The sequence below is a fragment of the Haliotis rufescens genome, unplaced genomic scaffold, assembly GCF_023055435.1.
Source record: "Haliotis rufescens isolate VD_foot unplaced genomic scaffold, xgHalRufe1.0.p SCAF_7, whole genome shotgun sequence".
Classification (NCBI taxonomy): domain Eukaryota; kingdom Metazoa; phylum Mollusca; class Gastropoda; order Lepetellida; family Haliotidae; genus Haliotis; species Haliotis rufescens.
In genome coordinates this window covers 18,749,295-18,773,379 of record NW_025964361.1, presented here as the reverse complement: position 1 = coordinate 18,773,379, position 24,085 = coordinate 18,749,295, and the positions used below count along the sequence as shown (strand labels likewise).

At 37.5% G+C, this 24,085-nt stretch overlaps 1 protein-coding gene across 1 annotated transcript in view; it reads left to right on the top strand.

Annotated features, from left to right (window-relative positions):
• Positions 1 to 24,085, top strand: part of LOC124113291 (von Willebrand factor A domain-containing protein 3B-like) — a 464,410-nt gene that overhangs the window by 147,968 nt on the left and 292,357 nt on the right. The window contains exons 11-14 of the mRNA XM_046473587.2: positions 1,580 to 1,718; positions 10,649 to 10,879; positions 16,424 to 16,606; positions 17,688 to 17,821. Coding sequence (XP_046329543.2) covers positions 1,580 to 1,718; positions 10,649 to 10,879; positions 16,424 to 16,606; positions 17,688 to 17,821 — 687 coding nt within the window. The remainder of the gene's footprint in view (positions 1 to 1,579; positions 1,719 to 10,648; positions 10,880 to 16,423; positions 16,607 to 17,687; positions 17,822 to 24,085) is intronic.

Sequence of the window (24,085 nt, the reverse complement as noted above, 5' to 3'; positions counted from 1 at the left end):
AGATACTTGGTAGTATCGATTGATCACACATGGTGTCATTTTCGCCACCAACCATTCCGCAGGAGCTCTCACATCCAGCGCTTCACACGGATTCAGTTGATTCAGAAATCAACACGTGTCAACAGAAGGTGCTTCAGGAAGTATGGTCAACCTTTGAAGAGGGACCATCTGTCTATGCGCCACCACAGTCATGTGCATCTAAACAGTTGTCACACCTTAGAGGGTCACGTATTCTCTCTACTAGCTCTTTGCCTCACCACTCAACTTGCCAACGAAAAACTCCAAGCTAATTGAGAGACTATTGTCTTGATTTTTAAGTCCTAAAGTGTAGTTCATGTTTATACTTACAAATTCACTTATTCCAGGTAATACCTGGAGTTATTGTTACTAATCTTACATAAAGGATTTGTTTTCATTCTCAGAGAAGAAGAAAAGAAGTTAAGCCAATTGAGGCCTGTTATGTTATTGTTATTATCAGTTGTAAAGGTAATGCTATATGCATCGCTTCCAGCTACCAACCGATGTTGCTGTGCGCGTGTTTGGGTAATAAAGTATTTGATTGCCATCCCCTTGAAGTCGCTGGTTAGTGTCTCATCCTAGAGCTAAGTATCAAAGCAAGTTATATCCAGGTTGAATTCATGCAGTATAATACAGTAGAACATGGATATAACAAACTACAAGGGACCGGAAAAATCAGTTCGTTATATACGTTGTTCGTTATATACGTTTTCACTCGGAACTGTCCGCAATCTTGGCTAAAACAAAACACAAGACACAAACACATTTATATACATTTCCTCCCGTTGACTTGTATTAACAATGTTAGTTTAACAGACAAGATTAGTCAGATGGACAGGTAAGATTAACATAATGCAAGTTTAACAAGTTGAATCGTCACCAGTTATTGTGGTGATTCGCCGCTGATTAGGTACAGCCAGTTGTCAGTGACACTTGACATGGAGTAATATTTCTCAGTTTCCTATACACGTCACTAATTAGTGGTATTTGGGCTTGTTGGGGATCAGATATCAGTTCACTATATATGTTAGTTCGCTGTAGAGAGTTTGTTATGTGCGTAAATTTTTATATGATAATATATAGGAGTTAATCAGGGATTTTTTAACAGGTTGTTGTATCCGTATGTTCGCTGTATCCGTGTTCGTTATATCCTTGTTCTACTGTATACAATAAGGTTCATGTTTACAGAAGTGGAGGGGGGGGGAGGTAGCCTAGTTGATAAAGTGTTAGCTTGTCACACCGAAGACCAGGGTTCGATTCCCCACATGGGATAATGTGAGAATCCTATTTCTGGTGTCCCCCGCCATGATATTGCTGGAATATTGCTATAAGCAGCGTAAAACCATACTCACTAACCCAATCATGTTTAGACACTTTCTTTTCTCATGCTGACTTCAGCCAAGATGTGATTCGTCAGACTATGAAAGTTTTGTGGTGTATTATTAACTAAATACCCTTATCCAACTTAACTGCACTTCAAAGCGGGAAGTGTTTATTGTACATGTTTGCATAGTTATACTCAAGAAAAGTCGTAAATATATAGCTTTTGTTATTTTTCCAGAATTGACTGGCTGAAACAAGGGAGCAGGGAGCTGTTTGGTACTGTTCTGGAGGATAACATCTACATTCTGTTGGACTGCTCAGCATCCATGCAGAATAGTATGCATTTTGTGCAGGAGAAGCTATTCATGCTGATGCAGGTGGGTAAAAGACCAGAAAGAAAGAAATATTCGAATGAAACTTGTAATGGTGCGTAGCAAAAGGATTTGAACCAAGATTTATGAATCATGGTGATATGTCACTGTACCTACTCTTATGTCAGTGATGTACCCTAATTTGTGAAAGCAAAATCTAAACACTTACATATCTCATAGCTCATTACACTGACACTGACACTGAGACTTTAAAATATCAGATTGATTGTCAACGTCTCAATCATTCAAGCTTATTGATGTAGTCCTCCGACTCATGACAAAATACAAACAAAATATATATTCCTCAGGCAAAGGACAACAAGTGACAGCAGGTTATTGCTTTACTTTCACTTCCCACACACCACGTACTTCAGTCTCATACATTTGTTATAACAGTGACATTCCATGGTTGAATGCAGTGTAGATATACATGGCTAGGTTATACATTCTTACCCCCTCTGATTGAAACAATCAATTTGACGGCCACATCACTGCGGAAGCTAATATTAATAGAATAGTTTGTTAGGCATATTTAAATAATTATATGTACAAGTATAACTTACAAAATGCAAAGTTGCAGTTACTACAAGGTTGTGTCAAATATATTTTGTGCCAAAAAACAGGATAGAAATCTGCAGAAAGAGCTTGGAAATAGGCGCTTTCCTACATATGACTGTGATGTCTTTTGCATCACAGTGAGCAATATGACGTCATCATTACGATGAACCTCATGTTAGTTTCGAAGTTGCTATGCTGCATGTTCCCAATGCCTGTCATGTGTTGAGTGATGTAGCGGGATGTAAAAGCATGCTGCGTGGTTAAATCCATTTGTTACCTTGTTACAGTGAAAACACAGTATGTTTATCACCTAATTAAATCATTATTATCAGAAGCCATCAACAGGATAAAGTTATATTGATTAGGATATGTACTTGTTTCTGATAGAAGACAATCTAGATCATTCAATCAATAAATGTACCAGTTAATTTCACTATTATTACATAGTTGACAGATTCTTTCAGTTCTTTGCAAGCCCAAATGCCTTCCCCTTACAATTTCCAGTGGTAACATACCACATCTAAAGTGTAATACAGTATACCCAAAGAGTTTAAAGGGGCACTGATCTACAGCAATTACCAGGGACTGGTTGATGCCTTTGTTATTGTTTTTTCCCCCGTGAGTACCTGGATGATATAGCAGAAATCTAGTTCGCGACCTATGCTGCACCATTCGTAAGCGCATTTGTCGCTCTTATTGATAGTAAAAGGGCGTATCAACAAAATGAAATACAGTATTGGAAATCATAAGGAAATATAGTTAGCTTTGTGTGTAGCATCGTAATGGTGACGAAGTTTTGAAATGTCATTTGCTTGGTATTACACTATTTTGACTTGCAACACAAAGTAAATATTTCACCTGAGCATTGCTTATTTTATCGTGTGTATATTTTATAGTCAAAATGTGTAAAATTTTCACAAAGGCAATTATTAAATGCCTAAATATTCAGTTATTTTACAAATTGACTGAAAAATCTGTCCATTTATGTTATGATAACGAATTCCAAACATTTCTATGTTTTAATTTTATCACCAAGAGACTGAAAATGATAGGATTATTAGAAAACGAAATTCGAAGTACATTCAATCTCTTTAAAATCAGATCCTAGTTCTCGCTACAGCTAAACAAAGATCTGAGGACATCCCATTGGGGGTCACATCAGAACGACCTTTCATCTGACCAATCAGAGCATCGCTTACCAGATCATGAAAGTGACAGTCGGAATGTGATTTCTAATCATGCAACCTCGAAAACTTTAACAAGGGGTATTCCGAAATGATAGTTACGGACTTAACGACTGAATCCACACAATCTAGACCATCTATTAGCCATTTCAGAATGTTCTTTTGTTAAAGTTTCAAATTTGTAATCGAGAATTTGTCAAAATATGTTTCGAAACCTGGTCGCCAATTTGAAATTAGTTCTGTAAAGCAAGAGAAAGCTGCCTTCTGATTGGCTAATGTCGACGTAACCCGTAATTGGGTGTTCTCAGATCTTTGTTTAGTGGTAGCTAAAACTAAGATCTGATTTTAATGAGATTAAAGTACATTTCTATATTTTTGGCTTCTAATCCTAGCATTATTAGTCTATTGTGATGTTTTAAACCGTTTGGAGACTCTTAATAAATGTTAGTCAATCTGTTGGACAATAATGTCAATAAATGGACATATGTTTCAGTCAAATTGTAAATTGCTGAAATATTTAGACATTTTAGAAATTGCTTGAGTGAATGACATTTTACACATTGACTGTAACATATACATGCCTAGAAACAAAAAGGCTTGTGAAAACAACGTCTCTCGCATCGAAGAACTTTACCAATGATAACGTAGAGGACCAAGAATGACTCTATTCAATGAAACAGCAAATGAATGAAAACAAAATGCAAATATCATAATTACAACCTACCAAAGTTAAATGTATGAATTTAGGCAGCTACCTTGTATGAGGAATGTATCCGTGAATATCCACATAAAGGAACAATATCTCATATGTCTGCAGCTGTACCAAGAAACTTATTCGATGTCACGTGTCTCTGTAACAATTTAATATATATAAAGTGTTTCTGGATATTATGACCCGTGTTTGTTTCTCAACTGATAAACTGAGTTTGTTTCAGGATGTTTCACATAGGTGTTATATGTCTCAATGGTCAGCTGAGAAAGCCCACGTTACAACTATTTTCATAATGTCCACAGTTCTTAAAAAAATCCATCGAGTTAGATAACAATGAGCAATTACTCAACATATTATTGGTTAATCCTTTGAAAAAAGTATGGTGTTCTTACATCGGCACTACGCGCCCAGATATGTGTATTCAGTCTGCTTTAGTAAACCTACACATATAAACACTTTTGACATATCCACTGTGCAAGATAACAGTGATTAATCAATCTGCGTATTTACGAAAAAAGTAAATCAACTGATCACTCCTCTTGCTGCACTGCCACGTGCATATTGCATAACATACATTTCACCTCACTTCAAACCTGGATCCAGATTAAATAATTACCCCAGACACAAGATGTGCCAAATGGGAACCTTTGTCAGGTAATCTGAGTGGTGCTACCGCTAATTATACCTGTAATAAATTTATTAACTGAGCTACAAGTGAATGACAACTAATATACAGGTGAAGGGTTATACCAGGAAACATGGATGACAAAAAGAGATAGCAATAGTATTATCCGTGCAAACAAAAATCTAATAATGTTTCACTGCAGGGATACTATGTTTTTAATAATTAAACTATAAACATCAGGGGTATTTACAAATATCAACATCTGATGAACTTCCACCGTTCTTTTTGTCTGTTTGTTTAGGCTGAAGAAATTAATTAACATGTGCCCTTTGTCTTCATAGATCATGGGTAACCAATCAGTGTTAAAAAATGCGTAAAACAAATAATGCCTCCAAGTTTATTTAACTGTCCTTGCAGACGGTAGCCCAGTTGCGTTAGCGGGCAAATCGACTCACGGCATCTAGTGAGCTATAGTGGGCAGTGTTAGATAGCTGAGAAGAAGCCCCTTTAATTGTAATGGATTGAAGATAACCTGCAGCAGCTCAGGTTCAAACTACAGTTCTTAACTTCTGTAATACCTAGTTTGATTAATTATCTAGGACTGAATTCCAATCTGTAATAAATGTATCCTTTAATCTCTGTGACAATGGGCGATCTTTTTCAATTTATCTTCCCTTCACTAACCCGCTAGGTGCGCTGACCCGGACGGTCCAACCTAAAACTGACGGCGCATGTGGTATGCGCAATACGAGCACTACATGTTACTATGACGCCTATAGACAGTTAACTAGTATAACCTTCACTTCTATAGGCAACGGTCACGCTTGTGTGTGGACAGCATATCTTTTCGCCTAAACAATGATTTATCTATTGTCATGCCCGGAAATAAATGTTCCTTGGTTTAATGATACATCAGGGATGACCACGACTGAATATATTGTAAGTTAACCACTAGATAGGCGTTCCATGCGATGCGGTGAGATCAGCTGATCGTTCATTCCAGGTCGCTTTGTTGACGTTTTGCAATCGGTACTGAAAGTGTTGCCCTTGATGTATGAATATCACACTTTTAAAAATTAAGCAGATTTTGTATACGTTCCTATATCTACGTTGTAGTATCGCCGAGCAGGCTACATCATACGCATGCATTTCAGTTTGTACAGCGGTACGCGAAATGTGAAGTTGCCTGTTGCCTCAGTGTTGTGAATATTGACAGCAACACATGTAAGTATTTGTCTGATCTATAACTGACAGCAATGAGAAATGTTTTCAAGAGATTGTAAGAGAAACGGGCACTGTAAAATTATGTCATCAATGCGATATCAAAATACAATGTTAAGATAAAGGAAATGGAAATCATTGAAAATCTGATATTTAAGGGTTAATTGATGCATGTTGTATAAAAGGATTTCATGTATGAATGGAGGCTGTTTGTTGCCAAATACTACAATGATTATATTTCAATATGATCAATGAAAGATATATATTATTTTTCCCTTTTTTAAATTTTACAAAATAGAAAAAAATAAATTTTCAGACACTGAGGACCCTATATATTAGTTAAAATACATATTCAAGAGTATTCTTACCAACTACAATTTTTATGAAATAAATCAACATATTCATACTAATTTTCAATCTCTATAATGTTGATTGTAGTAACATTGCAGTGTCTACATCCAGTTTGAATTGACAATAATCATATGATTGTAACACAGATAAAGCTCATTCTTAACTTAATTAGTCCTTGCTTTTTATGTTTCCTTGTTCTAAACTGATGTTTCAAATTCCAACATAAACAAATTATTAATGTTATTCTTTTTTCTCTTCACACCAACAGATATCTGCATTGCACAATGACACTTATTATTTTATTTAATATCTTGGCATACTTGTGCATATGTTCTAGTATTTGATTACAGGTGCATGACTTTTTAGCAGTCATCTGTTTCTGAACTGAATATTATCCCAGTAAAGATAAGTAACATAAAAAAATGACTCTGGTATTCTTTCATGTTTGGAGAATCAATCAATGTTATTGTGAAAACATTTTTAATTTCTTACATAAGTTACTTTAAACTTCATAAGATCAAAATAGATCCAAATTAAAACGAGGAGATTAAATTATGCAGTCTAGTTCATTTCAGTCAGTCTGTCTAAAATCCAGTCCTATTTTTCAGGCAATAATAAATGAATGAAAATTTAAGAAAAATAAACCTTGCCTGAGTGAATCAGTCAATATACATATTGACTGAGATTTTCAGTCAATATACATATTGGGCCTGATTATAGACACTGACTTTAACATATGTAAGTATAATCTGTTATATGCAAAAACAAATAACATAAATAAATCCATTTATCTACATGGAATGATTGTGGGGTTCAATTTGCATTTATTTAACAATCAGAAGATTTGATGAAAAACTTTCTTAATTCATATTTTCTATATGATAATAATATCTACAAAATATACTTTATATACAGGTATCTTGAAGTAATTTTGAATGAAAATCAGGATACATAGCTACAGCAGGATAGTGTGTGGGTTTGTATGGGAAATAATTTGTCAACATTTAAATAAATATAATGTTACTAAAACAAGAAGATAAAACTATGATTTACATCTATTTATGTATCATACACATTTTGTGGGGTAGTCAGTATGATGTGTTGTTTGTTGGGACAAATCTCTGTAATTTACTACTATTTTAAGAGCATGAGTATCAGAATTCTGTAAGAAATGATGGATCAATAAATTAATTAACACCTATGATGATGACTCAGAGCACTTAATGGTGGGACACATGTTATAAGGGGCAGAATAATATGGGTAAATCTCTTATTTCAAAGTATGATGACTAATATGTATATTGCAACTGTCAGAGTAACTGAGTGCTTAATAGATGCATGGTAGACTTTTATTTGGCATATTTCTAAAAAAATAATATAAATTTAAATATTCAGATGCAACTTTAATTTTGATATAAAAAGTAACATTTAAAATCAGTTGTTTTATTATTTTGGACGTTATTTCTTCTTTAAATATTTGTTAAGGCACGGATGTATACTTACTATATAGATCATTGGTAAAGGCCTGTCAAAGATGCCTGTGTGCTGCAAATGTAGGCGTATCACTAATTTTATTAAATTGAAGTCAATGGTGGTACTTGTTGAGATTTGAATGCTTCGAATTGTGGTGGGAAATAACACAAAGGCTGATAAATAAAATGAGTCTGCATTATTTCATCGATGCAATATGTTAGCCCAGACTGACAGAATGCCTCGCTGTTTTCTGACGTAGAAAATACCGTGGCAATATACTGTTTTTCATGACGTTTTTCCCGCTATTTTCCATAGTGACAATTTGTCTTGTAGTTGAAGACTCAACAAATGTTGATATTATAAACTAATAATCACTCCAAAATATCTTCTAGTTAAAAAAATTCAGTTATAAACGACCGTTTTTGAACGAAGGTGCAACAGGGTAAGTCTTCTGCTTGGCTCCGTCTCTACATGTCTCTAGTTGTCGCAGCGCGCATTGATCCGGGAACCAGACCGGAAGCGACAGGGTGGACCGTCGCTTATATCATTTCAAAAGGAGAGTTATTGCCCTTTGGAACAAAAAGATCGCCCATTCAACCATCTGAAGTTTCTATACAAATAGAGCCTTATGTATTTAAATCTAAGAAATTATGAGATAGTTTTTATCATTTATCATTTATCAGTTATATTTTCCACAATCATCATCTTTATAAAACATCATATAACATCGTTTATTCATTTTTGATGTCGCCAGACATGACCACACCTATCAAGGAACTGCAAAGTGAATCGGTACTCATCTGAAAACATGACATGTGACCATGCAGCGACGATTACCTCCTTTTTGGCGTTGTGTACACTATTGACATTTATTGGCAATATAAAGATTCGTAGGGCAACATTTTTTTTCTTGGTTTACAGATTTCAAACTTATTTCAAAAGTGAGGTAGGACAATTTTAAAAAAAAAGCCTCTGAGATTTTTTTTGATTGAATTTTGTCCTCAAAAGTTAGGTAGGTATTAAGAAAATATTCTAAAACAAATTTAATTTTTTAAGAACACTTTATCATATCCCTGGTACTCATATCCCTGGCTTGTTTACAAATGGCAATATAACAATATTTTTGTCAAGGGTGGAAATGCATGAAAGACGCTGCTATTTTGGCAGCATGGGCGACGTTTAACTCTTTCAACACCAGCCAACCATAAAACTACTGCTGTGACACCAAGTTCCCAGAGACTCTTGTGTGATAGATGAAGCCAACATTTTCCAAGGAAATTATCTGCTTGTAAAACATCTTTGCTACTACAGTTTGGCCATACACTATTTGAAAGGTCCAATTAATCCTATTGTTTATTAATATGAAAGTTATTACATTATTTAAATAATCCATTAACAACTTAGTAAAGTTCGTTTTAAATAAAAATAATGTAAGCTAAAACATTCATAACGTCCAGTTGAAAAAGAAATGAAAATTTAATGATTTTCGGCAAATATAAGATTTCATAAGATCCACTTACCTATTTCTTTTTTATTTTCATTTGTTTACATAGTCAGAACATTATTTTAAAAAGAATTGCAAATAATATCTGTCATCACCTATTTCCCAATGACAGTGGCTGTCCGCTCACTAACATGAGGAAATACCTCCGTTTTCGAAGCTTCGTATGAATAACACATACGTAAAAGGCTGCCATGACAGTATACATTAAAAAAACTTATATTGTTTCACCGATGTAATCTGCTACAAGGTTCGTGATTGGTCAAATTTAAGCATATGACCTAAGGCAGCCAATCAAATTACAGCAACGGTACTGTCCTTGTGTATGATAATTTTCAGACTTTGACAAAAGGTTTGAGTTAAATCATGTTATTAATCATGTTTAAAACATGAAATCGCGATCTATATTAAAAATACAGAACTTTATGGATGCATAGTGCCAGGTTACGAGCTGTGACAAAGATTTCTTATGCATATAATTTGGCATTAAAGACATTGTGTCCGAGCCGAGAAATCGAGGCGACAAAAGCTGAGATGTCATCTGACTTACATTACACGCGATCGCACGAAAAGATGGAAATAATAAGTTATATGTCAGTTTGGCAACTTTTAGATATATTTTTGTTGATTTTATTCCTTTGTATAATAAAGTTAAAGATTTGCTTGAAACTCTTTATTTTGCTGTTTGACCTGTTCGATGAGGACCCGTTGTTGAAGTGTGTCAGAGAAATTTATTTTCAATAACATTGCGGGAATTAGTGAATAAATTTTTAATCTATTGATAAAAAATGATAAAACCAAATGTATCACCAAACGTGTATCACCCTCATGCAGTCTGCCAATGGCGTTTTTGCGTTGTGCTTCTGATAGACGTGGCATTTTAACGGCTCATTTTCTGATTTTCTGATGTGTGTGTCAGCAGTCTTTGTCCTGGCCTTTTAATCCTTGCTGACAAAGGAATTGTCACAACAGTTAAAAAAATTGCATGCTTCATGTTTATGGCATTGCAGCTGCGTTTGGGCGAATTTCTCCGTCGCGACTTCTCAACATAACGTTTTGGGCAATCTGCATGTTTACTCGAAAAATTAAAGAAATTTAATGATTACTTAAGAAATACCATTTCTACCATATAAAAATTATCAAGTCCAAATTTATCAAATTTATGAATGTATAGTTTCTTTTTTTAAAGAGTATATAAAGGAAGTAAAACATGGTAATGTCTTAGCTAAGTTAGCTATTTCAAAGTTGAAAAAAATTCAAAGAAATTTCAAGTGAATGAAATATCCTGTTGAAATGTTTTATCTTTTTTAGGAGCAACTGAGACACAAAAAGAAATTGAATCTGGTGAGCTTTAACAGCAAATGCTTATATTGGCGAGATCGTCTGGTGGAGGTCAATGAGCGTAGCCTACAAAGTGCCTGGGCCTGGGTGCAGGGGCTCAGTTGCTGGGGCTCCACTAATACATATGCAGCCATCACCCATGCCATGAATGATCTGGATACACAGGCGATGTATCTACTGACAGACGGCAGACCGGATCAGGTAAACCGGGTCTTTTGCGGAATGTTCATATCTGAATCATAATAACATGTGAGATTACTTACCATGTCAGAGCAAGATCAAATACTGGTATCTCTCCATACACATTCTGACATTACTCTTACGAATACAAAACCTCCATTACGTCAGTGCCAGAATCCTGTATTTAGGCTCAGGTCCTCCTATTTATTTGAATAAAAAGAAGCAATATCAAAATTAATGTAAGCAATATCGTGGGTAAGTGGGAAGGAATAGTTTCAAATGCGATATAAATGTAGTAACTATCATCTAACATCAGTTCACATCACCACACAGCCGCTATTGGAACCAACAGCATCGGCAACCTAACACATTTGGTCATATCCATTAAATTTTGCATTTCGCCGAACTACAACAACACGCACAGTCGTCACAGCAGTCACATCGCTGACAGTAGGGCAGAAGAGTAACAGAGAAGTGTTTTTAATCAACGCTTGTTTCCAGAGAATGGAATAAGAAGTTAATGTGCATTGAACGTAAACTATAATTCCCCATTGATACAGATTATTCAATTTCATCAAACATGTATATTTTTTACATTATCAATGTATTTTGATTGGATCCATCTTAGAGCTAGATAAATGACTTCACACATAATTTCATTCACTGTTTACATTTTACAGATTGATCGAGTGTTTGCCTTATAAAATATTCTGTCAGTCAATGACAACAGTAGGCTATTCATCTGTGGCTCTTAAACAATAATATTAATTTACAAGTATTTTATTAACATATACCACTACCTGATCACGATGTGAGTGTTTTGACTACCACACAGTTGCCAAGATGGCTGGGATCTGATGGATGGATTGGCGAGATTGAAACTGGACTTTTATAGTTAGTTAAGGCCCTTGCCTTGGGCTGAAGATGAAGCTGAAGAGGTTCGGTTTACCTTTGGGGTTTCGTTTCTTTGACGGTAACATGTTGAGTGGAACAAAATGGGGTCTCTGTACATTGGTGAGTGTTGGAAGGTCTTGGGTGACCCACACATTTCCTACTGGGAGTACTGAGTCCAGACACCACACATCCATGTTTCCCAGAGGCGGTTCTGAAAGACCAGCAGGAGAGCAAGCTGGCCATGTCAGACAAGTGCCTGGACGTGAACTTGCCAGAGATGGCTACAATCTGCCCCTGTATGCTGAGAAGGGTCCCCTGGCTGGGTGGCCGCATTGGGGGAGCAATTAATATGGCTAGTTGTTTCAGATCTAATGCAGTTACTTGGATCCACCTCACTCAGGATATGATATACAGACGGCCTCGGTTCAACCATGGGAGGTTACTTCATAGCTGGATTGGGTCAAGGATGGCCATTGCATTTCGGATCCATGGACAAACCTGACCAACCACTGGGATCTTCTTGTGTATTCCCATTGCCGAGTTGATGGGACAGCTGTGTGGGCCAAATTGATAGTGGAAGAAAGGACATGTAGCCATTGCCCACCACTTCCATGGGATCTCAAACAGTGATTGCTTTGACAATACGGCCAAGGAAGTCACTGACTTGGTTGATTCATGGCATCGTATCCCAATTGCGTAGAACGATGCTCATGTTATCAATCACTGGATTGTCTGGTCCAGACTCGATTATTTATACAGACCGCCGTCATATAGCTGGAATATTGCTGAGTGCGGCGTTAAACAACAACAAACAAACAAAGCTCACCTACCAAATTCAACTCCAGGACCAGTATTGGACGATTGGTGCCATTTGCCGAAAAATTGGAAGCACTGGTTTCTATGTGGTGTGGTTTTGGAACCATTAAAGCTACACTTCTATCATTGACCAGATCTTATCTCCCAGGCCAGCAGGCTGTCAGTTCTATATTGTTGGACAAGTGTGGAAGTGGATCACAGACAAGATTTCTATTCTCCTGTTTTCATTGTACCAAAGGAAAACACCACTGATATGTGCATGATCTTCAATCAATATCATTAATATCAGATCTTAGTTCTGGCTACCACTTAACAAAAATCTGAAGACATCACATTACAAGTCACGTCAGAACAACCTTTCATCTGACCAATGAGAGTGTCGTACCAAAGAGACAATTGGAATGTGTTTTCTAATCATGCAACCTCGAAAAGATTAACAGTTATGACAGTTACGGGCTGTACGACTAAATCTGTCAAAATCATCCATCTAGTGCATCACTGTGCATATATATCGACGACTTCATGTTGGTATTTCAGGAAAAGACCAAGATTCATCAGAACACCATCTTCCTAATCCAGTTGTTGCCAATCTGGCTCAATCTGGTGGAGGATATCATATATTTAAGCACCCTCGACTGGGGAGGATAGTAGCAACAGAGTGGTCTCTCCAGTCGGAATTATTTTGAGCGTAGGTGTGGGACACGCCTCATCTGGACTAGTTCACCACATGCCTCAAATACAAGCTCCCAGTGTATCTGAGCCTGGTGCTGGATTCCCTGGATTCTCTTTCCAGATTCTCCTTACCCATCTCTTTCCAGCTTTTTCTTACCCATCTCTTTCCAGCTTCTTATTACCAGTCTCTTTCCAGCCTCTCCTTACCGATCTCCTTTCCCATATGATCTCTTTCCAGCTTGTCCTTATCCATCTCTTTCCAGCTTGTCCTTATCCATCTCTTTCCAGCTTGTCCTTATCCATCTCTTTCCAGCTTCTCCGTACCCATTTCTTTCAAGCTTGTCCTTACCCATCTCTTACCAGCTACTCCATACCCATCTCTTTCCAGCTTGTCCTTACCCATCTCTTTCCAGCTTGTCCGTACCCATTTCTTTCCAGCTTGTCCTTACCCATCTCTTACCAGCTACTCTGTACCCATTTCTTTCCAGCTTGTCCTTACCCATCTCTTACCAGCTACTCTGTACCCATTTCTTTCCAGCTTGTCCTTGTCCATCTCTTTCCAGCTTCTCCGTACCCATTTCTTTCCAGCTTGTCCTTACCAATCTCTTACCAGCTACTCCATACCCATCTCTTTCCAGCTTGTTCTTACCCATCTCTTTCCAGCTTGTCCGTACCCATTTCTTTCCAGCTTGTCCTTACCCATCTCTTACCAGCTACTCTGTACCCATTTCTTTCCAGCTTGTCCTTACCAATCTCTTACCAGCTACTCCGTACCCATTTCTTTCCAGCTTGTCCTTACCCATCTCTTACCAGCTACTCCATACCCATTTCTTTCCAGCTTGTCCTTACCCAACTCTTTCCAGCTCCTATGTACCCATTTCTATCCAGCTTGTCCTTACCCATCTCTTTCCAGCTACTCCGTACCCATTTCTATCCAGCTTGTCCTTATCCATCTCTTTCCAGCTTGTCCTTACCCATCTGGGGCGGTCGGGTAGCCTAGTGGTTAAAGCGTTCGCTCGTCACGCCGAAGACCCGGGTTCGATTCCCGACATGGGTACAATGTGTGAAGCCCATTTCTGGTGTCCCCCGCCGTGATATTGCTGGAATATTGCTAAAAGCGGCGTAAAACCATACTCACTCACTCCTTACCCATCTCTTTCCAGCTTCTCCGTACCCATCTCTTTCCAGCTTGTCCTTACCTATTTCTTTCCAGCTTGTTCTTACCCATCTCTTTCCAGCTTCTCCGTACCCATCTCTTTTCTGATTATGAAAAATCTTGGTGGTGCGATACTTTTAACCAGGTGTATATAATGGTAGTTCTGTCATAGCAACTGATTAGGGACAGCCATTGTCAGATTTAGCCATGACATTAAAATGTCTAGAATCACTTAGTTGCTATTAATTGTTAATCCCAATTGTGTTCTGCATTGACTGTTAGCTATCCTGAATGAGCTGTGCAACAATGTCACTTCTAATTAATACTGTTGTTGATATTTATGACTTAATCCGTGTCAGATGACCTTGGATATATAAGCCTTGGTCCAGAGACGGAAAATAGGATAGTCTTACCCTTAGCAAAGCTAATTAATACTGTTGTTAATATTTATGACTTAATCCGTGTCAGATGACCTTGGATATATAAGCCTTGGTCCAGAGACGGAAAATAGGATAGTCTTACCCTTAGCAAAGCTAATTAATACTGTTGTTGATATTTATGACTTAATCCGTGTCAGATGACCTTGGATATATAAGCCTTGGTCCAGAGACAGAAAATAGGATAGTCTTACCCTTAGCAAAGCTAATTAATACTGTTGTTGATATTTATGACTTAATCCGTGTCAGATGACCTTGGATATATAAGCCTTGGTCCAGAGACAGAAAATAGGATAGTCTTACCCTTAGCAAAGCTAATTAATACTGTTGTTAATATTTATGACTTAATCCGTGTCAGATGACCTTGGATATATAAGCCTTGGGCCAGAGACAGAAAATAGGATAGTCTTACCCTTAGCAAAGCTAGAGTTAATGCTAGCTGCTCAGAAGCACCAACGCAACAGCCACTACCACCATGTGAGGACTTGACACATAGTGCTTCTTGTATACATATCAACTTGTAAAGTAAAGACTTGCTCTCTCCTAACTAGGAACATGCTAGGTACCTGGGAAGACTATGTATGCTCAACATTGTTGTATGAATCTGTGTATATTGTACTAGTCGTCTCTTTTCTTTCTGGCTAAGCTACCCCCTTTAGTCAGAACATGATAGTGCTATGGAAATTTACCTCATGTTTGCTTTTGTCCTTGGCATTGTTCCAAAAGCAGGCCTTTTGAGGTGATTTCAGGATTATGTGACCAAATATTAGCACCCAACTTTTAGGTACCTAATAAGAACTGGATTAAGGGGAAAAGACCCAATTTTGATGGGAGTTTGGGTTAAATTCATTTGAATGTTAACTATCCAGGGTATTTATTACTAGATTCCTAGAACCCTAGAATCCACCAATCCCCAGGATGCATTCTGGCACTGATGCAAGAGAGGCTATGTTTTTGTAAGAATTATCAAATAATAGTTATCAATGCTACTAATTCAAAGAATATTAGCTCTATTCAATCAGGAGTAATCCTATTCACATTCCCAATATTCTGCATTGATATTCGGCTGATGTTGGAAAAATGTGAAGATTTCCTTTCTGCACATCTGCAGAGGTTATGATAGGGAAATACTTGTAGTATTTCAACTGGTTATAGATAGTTGTCAGTGAAGAAGACTTCTGTTGAAAATCTCAAGATTTTATGATGTGATGACTGCCTAAATACAGGATTTTTGGCACTTATGTAATGGAGCTAGTATTCATTGAATTATTAAAAATGATAACTATTATTTGATGGATGTGAAGAATAGTCAATTCCAACTGGTTTGAATTAGTTATTGGATGTTACAACTTTCATGCTGTACCTTCTTACTATTCGACCTACTCCGCCACAGTTTCAGTCACATGCTTATGACAGATGTTAGAGATTTTATACTAGTGATACATTCCAATTTACCCAAGTAATTTTTCTGACATATGATTGGATGACATTAAAGGTCAAGATCACGCTGTTTGAACGAGGCATAACATTTGTTTGTGTACATGTCAATTTGAATGTTTTTCATCCCTGCCAACATTTCTACATGTGCAGCCACCAAAGTCCATACTAGCTCAAGTACAGATGAAGCATAGAGTGCCTATCCACACAATCTCCTTCAACTGTAATGACACTGAAGCAAACCGCTTCTTGTATGAATTAGCTCGTACCACCACTGGAAGATACCACTATTTCTCTGAGAAAGGTGTAGATCCGGATCAACCTGAAGCTTGGGAGGTCAGTATTCAGAATTATGGCTTCATCTTTTCATGTCAGTCATGAAGAGAGTGCTTCTACATAAGTTATGATGTTTAATCCACCTGTAATGTGCATGTTAGAGGACAGGAAGTATGTATATCTTTCAGTCGATCTTTGTTCATGGTACTGATGAGGGTACTAGGGTGCCTTAGGGTCATATCACGTCATGAGACAAAAGTGTATTGTGGCCGTCATTCGGACGGCATTGTTGACTTCATTTGAATCTTATTGTGACATGAGGTCAGAATGACGTCACACTAGAAACAACAACATTACATTCGTGTTTATGTCATACCAGCCTGGTTCTCTAGGTATGCTGCACTGGCATTACACTGACCCAAGCACTGACTGCACATTGGCGGCCTCCACTAGATGAACATGGCGGACACAAACATGTATTTACTATAGAAAAACGCTAGAACGGGTGGTTATAATCTTTTCTTAGCATTTTCATGAATGCTCTTGCAATGTATACGTCATGAGAATAACGTCCATTGTTACTTTTTAGGTACTTGTTACTTGTGCTCGTGGGTTTCACCTAGGTGGTAAACGTCTAAGACCTGCGTCACTTCGGGCTTTCCTCCCACATTAAGTTGACACGCCGCGATATAACTGGAATACTGTTAAAAGCGGCGTTAAACCCAACTCACTCACTCACTCATTAGCACATGTCAGTTGGCTGCAAATTATTCGCTGCACATGTGTGTCTTCTGCAAAATGTGTGTCCTTATAAGCCCAGGACATTTATTTCAATTTACATTTGGCACAGCCAGGGACGACTTCATTCTCTGAGGCAATTTCGTCTTGGACCTCGATATTTTACTTGGAGAATTCCCACACTATGACTGGGGGTTGGTTTTGGATGACTGATTGTCTGAAGAGAATGACAGTGTTGTTACTGCTACAATGCCATCTGTAATATATCGCCTAAAAACATTTAACCAAAACTCCACATTGTAAGAGTAGAGAAGTAGAAATCCATATGTCAATTCCTGTCTGCATTGATACTATATACAGCTTCTAAAATGTCACTTATGGTTTTGTAAACCAATTATATCAGAGTGAAGATGTGCAGCTGCTGAAGCATGAACTGAAGCATGGCCAAAATAATCTGGAGCAGCTAGCCACCCTGCGGGATCAGTGCTCCTCCATGGCATGGCGCAGACAGACGGATGATCTGAAGAGAGAAGCCAAGTAGGTGATTTTATGACACTTAGGCACATCTTTCATTTGTAGCACAACCTGAAGAATACCAGGTGAACTGTATCACGGGTAAGTTTTGGCCTTCAGTTTTGAGACATATTCCGGCCTAATGTCATGGCCTAATTGACAGGGGCGTCAGTAAAATCTTCTCAGAAACCACTGGACCAATGAAGCTGAAACTTCACATGCTTGTTCCAACCAATGATGTCGCCCCAATTTGTTCAAAACGTTCAAATATGATTTCAATATAGCCCCAAAGACAGATAGGAAATATTGTACAAATTTAGATACTTGTTTCATATTTCTTAATACTTCTTCTACTCAGAACCACGGACCTACATAACCTGAATAGGAAACGCTACAGATTTTCTGACACTATCTCTGACATGCATCTGCTAATTGTAATCCGATCACCATGTTCTCAGTATCCTGCTAGCATGAAGTCAACCACATATTGGGCAGCTTATGGCACATTGGCAGTGGAGCCTAACTTAACTTCCCTGCTTACCTAAACATCCTACTTCCAAGTCTCAACACACGTCCCACGTGCATCAGATTTGTTTCAAGTAAATGCGTAATGGTAATGATGATTATATCAAGATAACACACCATATATCCTTACGTGTCGATTCCCAAATTGAAAATATCTATACATAAAAGTACTTAGTGTGAAACCAACAAACAACCAACAAATGGTATACAATTAACAATTGTATAACCATATTAAGTAGATTTACAAGTCAACACTTACTACTGCTCAGCAATTACAATGGCAGTACACGATAGAGTGGTAGTACAATATTCAATGGCAGTACACAATAGAGTGGTAGTACAATATTCAATGGCAGTACACGATAGAGTGGTAGTACAATATTCAATGGCAGTACACAATAGAGTGGTAGTACAATATTCAATGGCAGTACACAATAGAGTGGTAGTACAATATTCAATGGCAGTACACAATAGAGTGGTAGTACAATATTCAATGGCAGTACACAATAGAGTGGTAGTACAATATTCAATGGCAGTACACACTAGAGTGGTAGTACAATATTCAATGGCAGTACACACTAGAGTGGTAGTACAATATTCAATGGCAGTACACAATAGAGTGGTAGTACAATATTCAATGGCAGTACACACTAGAGTGGTAGTACAATATTCAATGGCAGTACACAATAGAGTGGTAGTACAATATTCAATGGCAGTACACACTAGAGTGGTAGTACAATATTCAATGGCAGTACACAATAGAGTGGTAGTACAATATTCAATGGCAGTACACAATAGAGTGGTAGTACAATATTCAATGGCAGTACACACTAGAGTGGTAGTACAATATTCAATGGCAGTACACACTAGAGTGGTAGTACAATATTCAATGGCAGTACACAATAGAGTGGTAGTACAATATTCAATGGCAGTACACAATAGAGTGGTAGTACAATATTCAATGGAGGTACACAATAGAGTGGTAGTACAATATTCAATGGCAGTACACAATAGAGTGGTAGTACAATATTCAATGGCAGTACACAATAGAGTGGTAGTACAATATTCAATGGCAGTACACAATAGAGTGGTAGTACAATATTCAATGGCAGTACACAATAGAGTGGTAGTACAATATTCAATGGCAGTACATAATAGAGTGGTAGTACAATATTCAATGGCAGTACACAATAGAGTGGTAGTACAATATTCAATGGCAGTACACAATAGAGTGGTAGTACAATATTCAATGGCAGTACACAATAGAGTGGTAGTACAATATTCAATGGCAGTACACAACAGAGTGGTAGTACAATATTCAATGGCAGTACACAACAGAGTGGTAGTACAATATTCAATGGCAGTACACAACAGAGTGGTAGTACAATATTCAATGGCAGTACACAATAGAGTGGTAGTACAATATTCAATGGCAGTACACAATAGAGTGGTAGTACAATATTCAATGGCAGTACACAATAGAGTGGTAGTACAATATTCAATGGCAGTACACAATAGAGTGGTAGTACAATATTCAATGGCAGTACACAATAGAGTGGTAGTACAATATTCAATGGCAGTACACAATAGAGTGGTAGTACAATATTCAATGGCAGTACACAACAGAGTGGCAGCACAATATTCAATGGCAGTACACAATAGAGTGGTTGTACAATATTCAATGGCAGGACACAATAGAGTGGTAGTACAATATTCAATGGCAGTACACAATAGAGTGGTAGTACAATATTCAATGGCAGTACACAATAGAGTGGTAGTACAATATTCAATGGCAGTACACACTAGAGTGGTAGTACAATATTCAATGGCAGTACACACTAGAGTGGTAGTACAATATTCAATGGCAGTACACACTAGAGTGGTAGTACAATATTCAATGGCAGTACACAACAGAGTGGCAGCACAATATTCAATGGCAGTACACAATAGAGTGGTTGTACAATATTCAATGGCAGTACACAATAGAGTGGTAGTACAATATTCAATGGCAATACATAATATGATGGCAGTGGTCAGTACCAAATTCTAAAATTCAGTGGTGATGGCAAAAGTCAGTGATAATAATTTATTACACATGCAGAGCTCCAGATAAGCTGTGTATCTGCGTATAATACGCATCAGAAATGCAGAAATACGCAGTAAAATAAAATCCAAGCGTATCAAATACGCAACGAACATTTAATACAGATACGCTACAAAAATAAAACTTGTGCGTATCATCAAAATATTGTGAAGTAACCCTGCGTATTTGATTACCAAGTCAGCAACTTATTTTGAAATTATAAACGGGCATTCCGTCAACCTTGCCAAAGTCCACGATGACAGTTACATCATGATCATTTGCCATCAAACTTTCTTGTGGAAGTATCGTGATATTTTTGAGTCCTATAAAGCTCTCGAACCATCACGACACCAGTTTGCAGGACTAGATGAATAGTGTTTTTAAATATTTAACTTAAATACCAACATGTGTAAAAATTAGTGGTTAACAGAAATTTGAATAACCAGATAGAATTACTGATACCCAATGATTTTAAGATGCATGGGTAAAATACCCACAACACCAAAAGCTTATCTGGAGCTCTGCCCATGTGGTGAAGATACAGGTGGGAAGATACTAAATCCATATGTCACACATGTGTCGTACAAAGTTGACCTCGTTTTATTCGTTTTGATTGGATAACCGTGACCTCTGTCACACCAGAACTACTTCTTTCATTTATAAAAAAATCATGAGAAGTCATTCACTTTTACAACTACAAGGAAGAACTGAAGGAATCTGATGAAAGCGAGAGACATATACACACTCTTTATCAAACCAAACAAGATCGTCACACGCATCAAATTTGCTTTGCATTCTATATGAGGTATGCATAGAGCTACTACGGACATTATATAATTGAGCTGTATCCATATGCAATGTACAACTATCGATAGATCTTCAATCAAGGGTCACTATATCAAGCATGATGCACCTGAGCACTTTTGCGACTTTCAATTTGATTTAACGTGAAAGGTTAAGCGTGGTGAAATGAAGTCAGTTTAAACTATCTGGACAGATATCTAGACTTATGTTGGATGCTCCGATTGTGTCATCAGTGTCCCCATTCGAAGCATATTTTGTGACATTGCTTCCGAAAGCGTTTGTTTATGAATGAACATACACGACTGCACAACTAGATCACTCAAAGTGAACAGTTCCGATACAAATCATTCGAAAGCTCCGTGGAAGTGTGCCTGACTTCTGTTTTTGTGGCCCAAAACATCCACAATGTGAACAATAACATTCCCTATGGATCTGTAGCATAAAATGCTGTGAGTAGATCACGGTTGTCTTATCTTATTTTGATGGTGACCTTGCCTTTTGTTCAAAGCTGTCACTGACATGTAACCAGACTTGAGTTTGTTGATTTTCACGTCCTCAGTATAGGGTTGTACAGTTAACATAAATGTCTTTGGCGTGCACTCTGATTTCCCTCTTCCAAAATGGTACGGACAGGATATAAAATTGAGCTGATAAATCAAGGAAAATGAGCCATTTTGATCGCACAGTCGGGACCCAGTCGATGTGAATGACTGAGTGTTGGTCCGAGATTAAAAGCGCGGCGCTAATTGACTTTTAAAGTTTTCTTACAGTTGACCTGCGTACTAACAAATATGCGCTTGAATTACCATAAGTTGAAGAAATTCTTGAAAAAAGATCATGAGCGTTGTTGCTGTCATGTTTGCACACACAGCAGCAGGAACATGTTGTTAATCTGTATGCACAGAAATGTCAACAATGCCCATATTTGGGCATTTATCAATATTCATACGCAACCAGATTTGCAACCAGTTTCAGTTTGGTCTGTTTATGAAAGAAAGTTGTAATGTATTCACACATAAATACAAATGTAATGTGGGTAATAAATAAAATGCCACACTCATTCTCGTTTGATACCATTTTTAAGAAACTCGTGAACTCTCTATGGTATCTGACCTCGTTTTCTCTCGGTCAGATACGATAGCAAGTACATTCGTTTTGTAAAAATGGTATCTAATGAGAATAAGTGTAGTATTCACACTTTATGATACGAGAGGCACGTTCTTGTCCCCTTACATACAGTCTAACTAGCTACTAGAAATTTTCACACAGTTCCATCAAAACAGAATATTCTACATGTTTCTATAAAACTCGATCATAGTCCACGGTAACTGCAATTCAAAGGTACAAAAGACTTATGAAAACCAGAGCCTTGGCAAGACTTGTGCAGCTATGTATGGGTATCCTTCGTGCGGCACAGATTACAGCTCAATTTCTGGATTCTGTGGCCACTCAATCAAATCAGTAGTATAGGTTATGGGGATTGTGGACCACTTCCACTGGAGCCAGATTTATATACCTATACTGCTACTACAGATGGCATTTTTTATGCCAAAATGATCATGCAATTCAACAATAGTCATGAGTTGTATTAAACGAAACATCAATATTAATTAATAATGAATAAAATTTACTATAGCCCACGAGGATATTGGAAAGGTGTAGGAGCAATAAAAAAATTAGCTGCGGCGGCTAAGGTATCTAAAGATGTGGCCAAGGATTGGTTAAAGAAACAAGCGATGTGGCAAATATATTTACCGGCACCACGTTATATACCGAGGAAGAAGTTTGATATTTTTACAGCGAATGAAGTTCATCAGGCTGACCTCTTGTTTCCTCCCCACGATAAGGTAAAACGCAAAACGTATCAATACGCTTAACAGTTGTGGATGTGGCTAGTGGATACAAAGAGGCTGAGCCATTAACCTCGAAAGATTCAACAGAAGTAGCTAATGCACTGAGCCGCATATATAAACGCGGACCACTAAAATGGCCTAAGTTATTTCAAGTAGATCCCCGTCGCGAGTTTATGGGATCGATAACTAAACTGTTAACAAAGCACGATGTCGAAATCAGGCGTGGTGAAAGAGAGGCCCACCGCAGTCAAGCTATCGTCGAAAGATTTAACAGGACATTAGCGGAACGTTTTTTTTGGCTATCAGTATGGGATCAAATGAAATCCGAACGATTGAGATCAACCGAATGGGTGACACGTTTATCAGCCGTTGTATCAGCGCTGAATAATGAAGTAACGAGATTAATAGGGAAGAAACCATCCGATGCTATTAAAATGAAATCCGTGACTTCCGAATCTTCAGCACCGAGGAGAGGCAAAGAACGAAAACTTCCGGATAGAGTACCGTATTTTCTTGAGTATAGTGCGCACTTTTTCGAAAAAACACAGCTGTGTAGAAGGGGGTGCGCATTATACACGAATTATGAGTTTGGATGTTTTTTTCCCCCATGGAAAGACATTACCGTGAGCACGAAACACCGGGAATACCATGTCAACAAATCCGTACTGAAGTACGCAAAATAATTATGTAATTACACTGTCTGGCTATAAAAAGTGTTCTTTCTATATTTGGACTTATGTTTGTAACTTATTTCATTGATTTTATTCAAAATTCCTTATAATATTGTTTTTATTAATTTCGGCGAAATCGTGTGTGAAGCGATCAGAAGATCGCACAACTCACCGTTATTAACAGCAACCACGGTCAGAATACCGCTATTGACGCCTTGAAACAAACTTTAGTTGACAGAGAATGGATACATATATCATAAATGACATACTTTGACTCGTTAAAAGTCATATTTGTTTTTGTTTGACGATTCTATGTCAACATGAAATTCTCGCGATCACGTGCGCGTGAGCC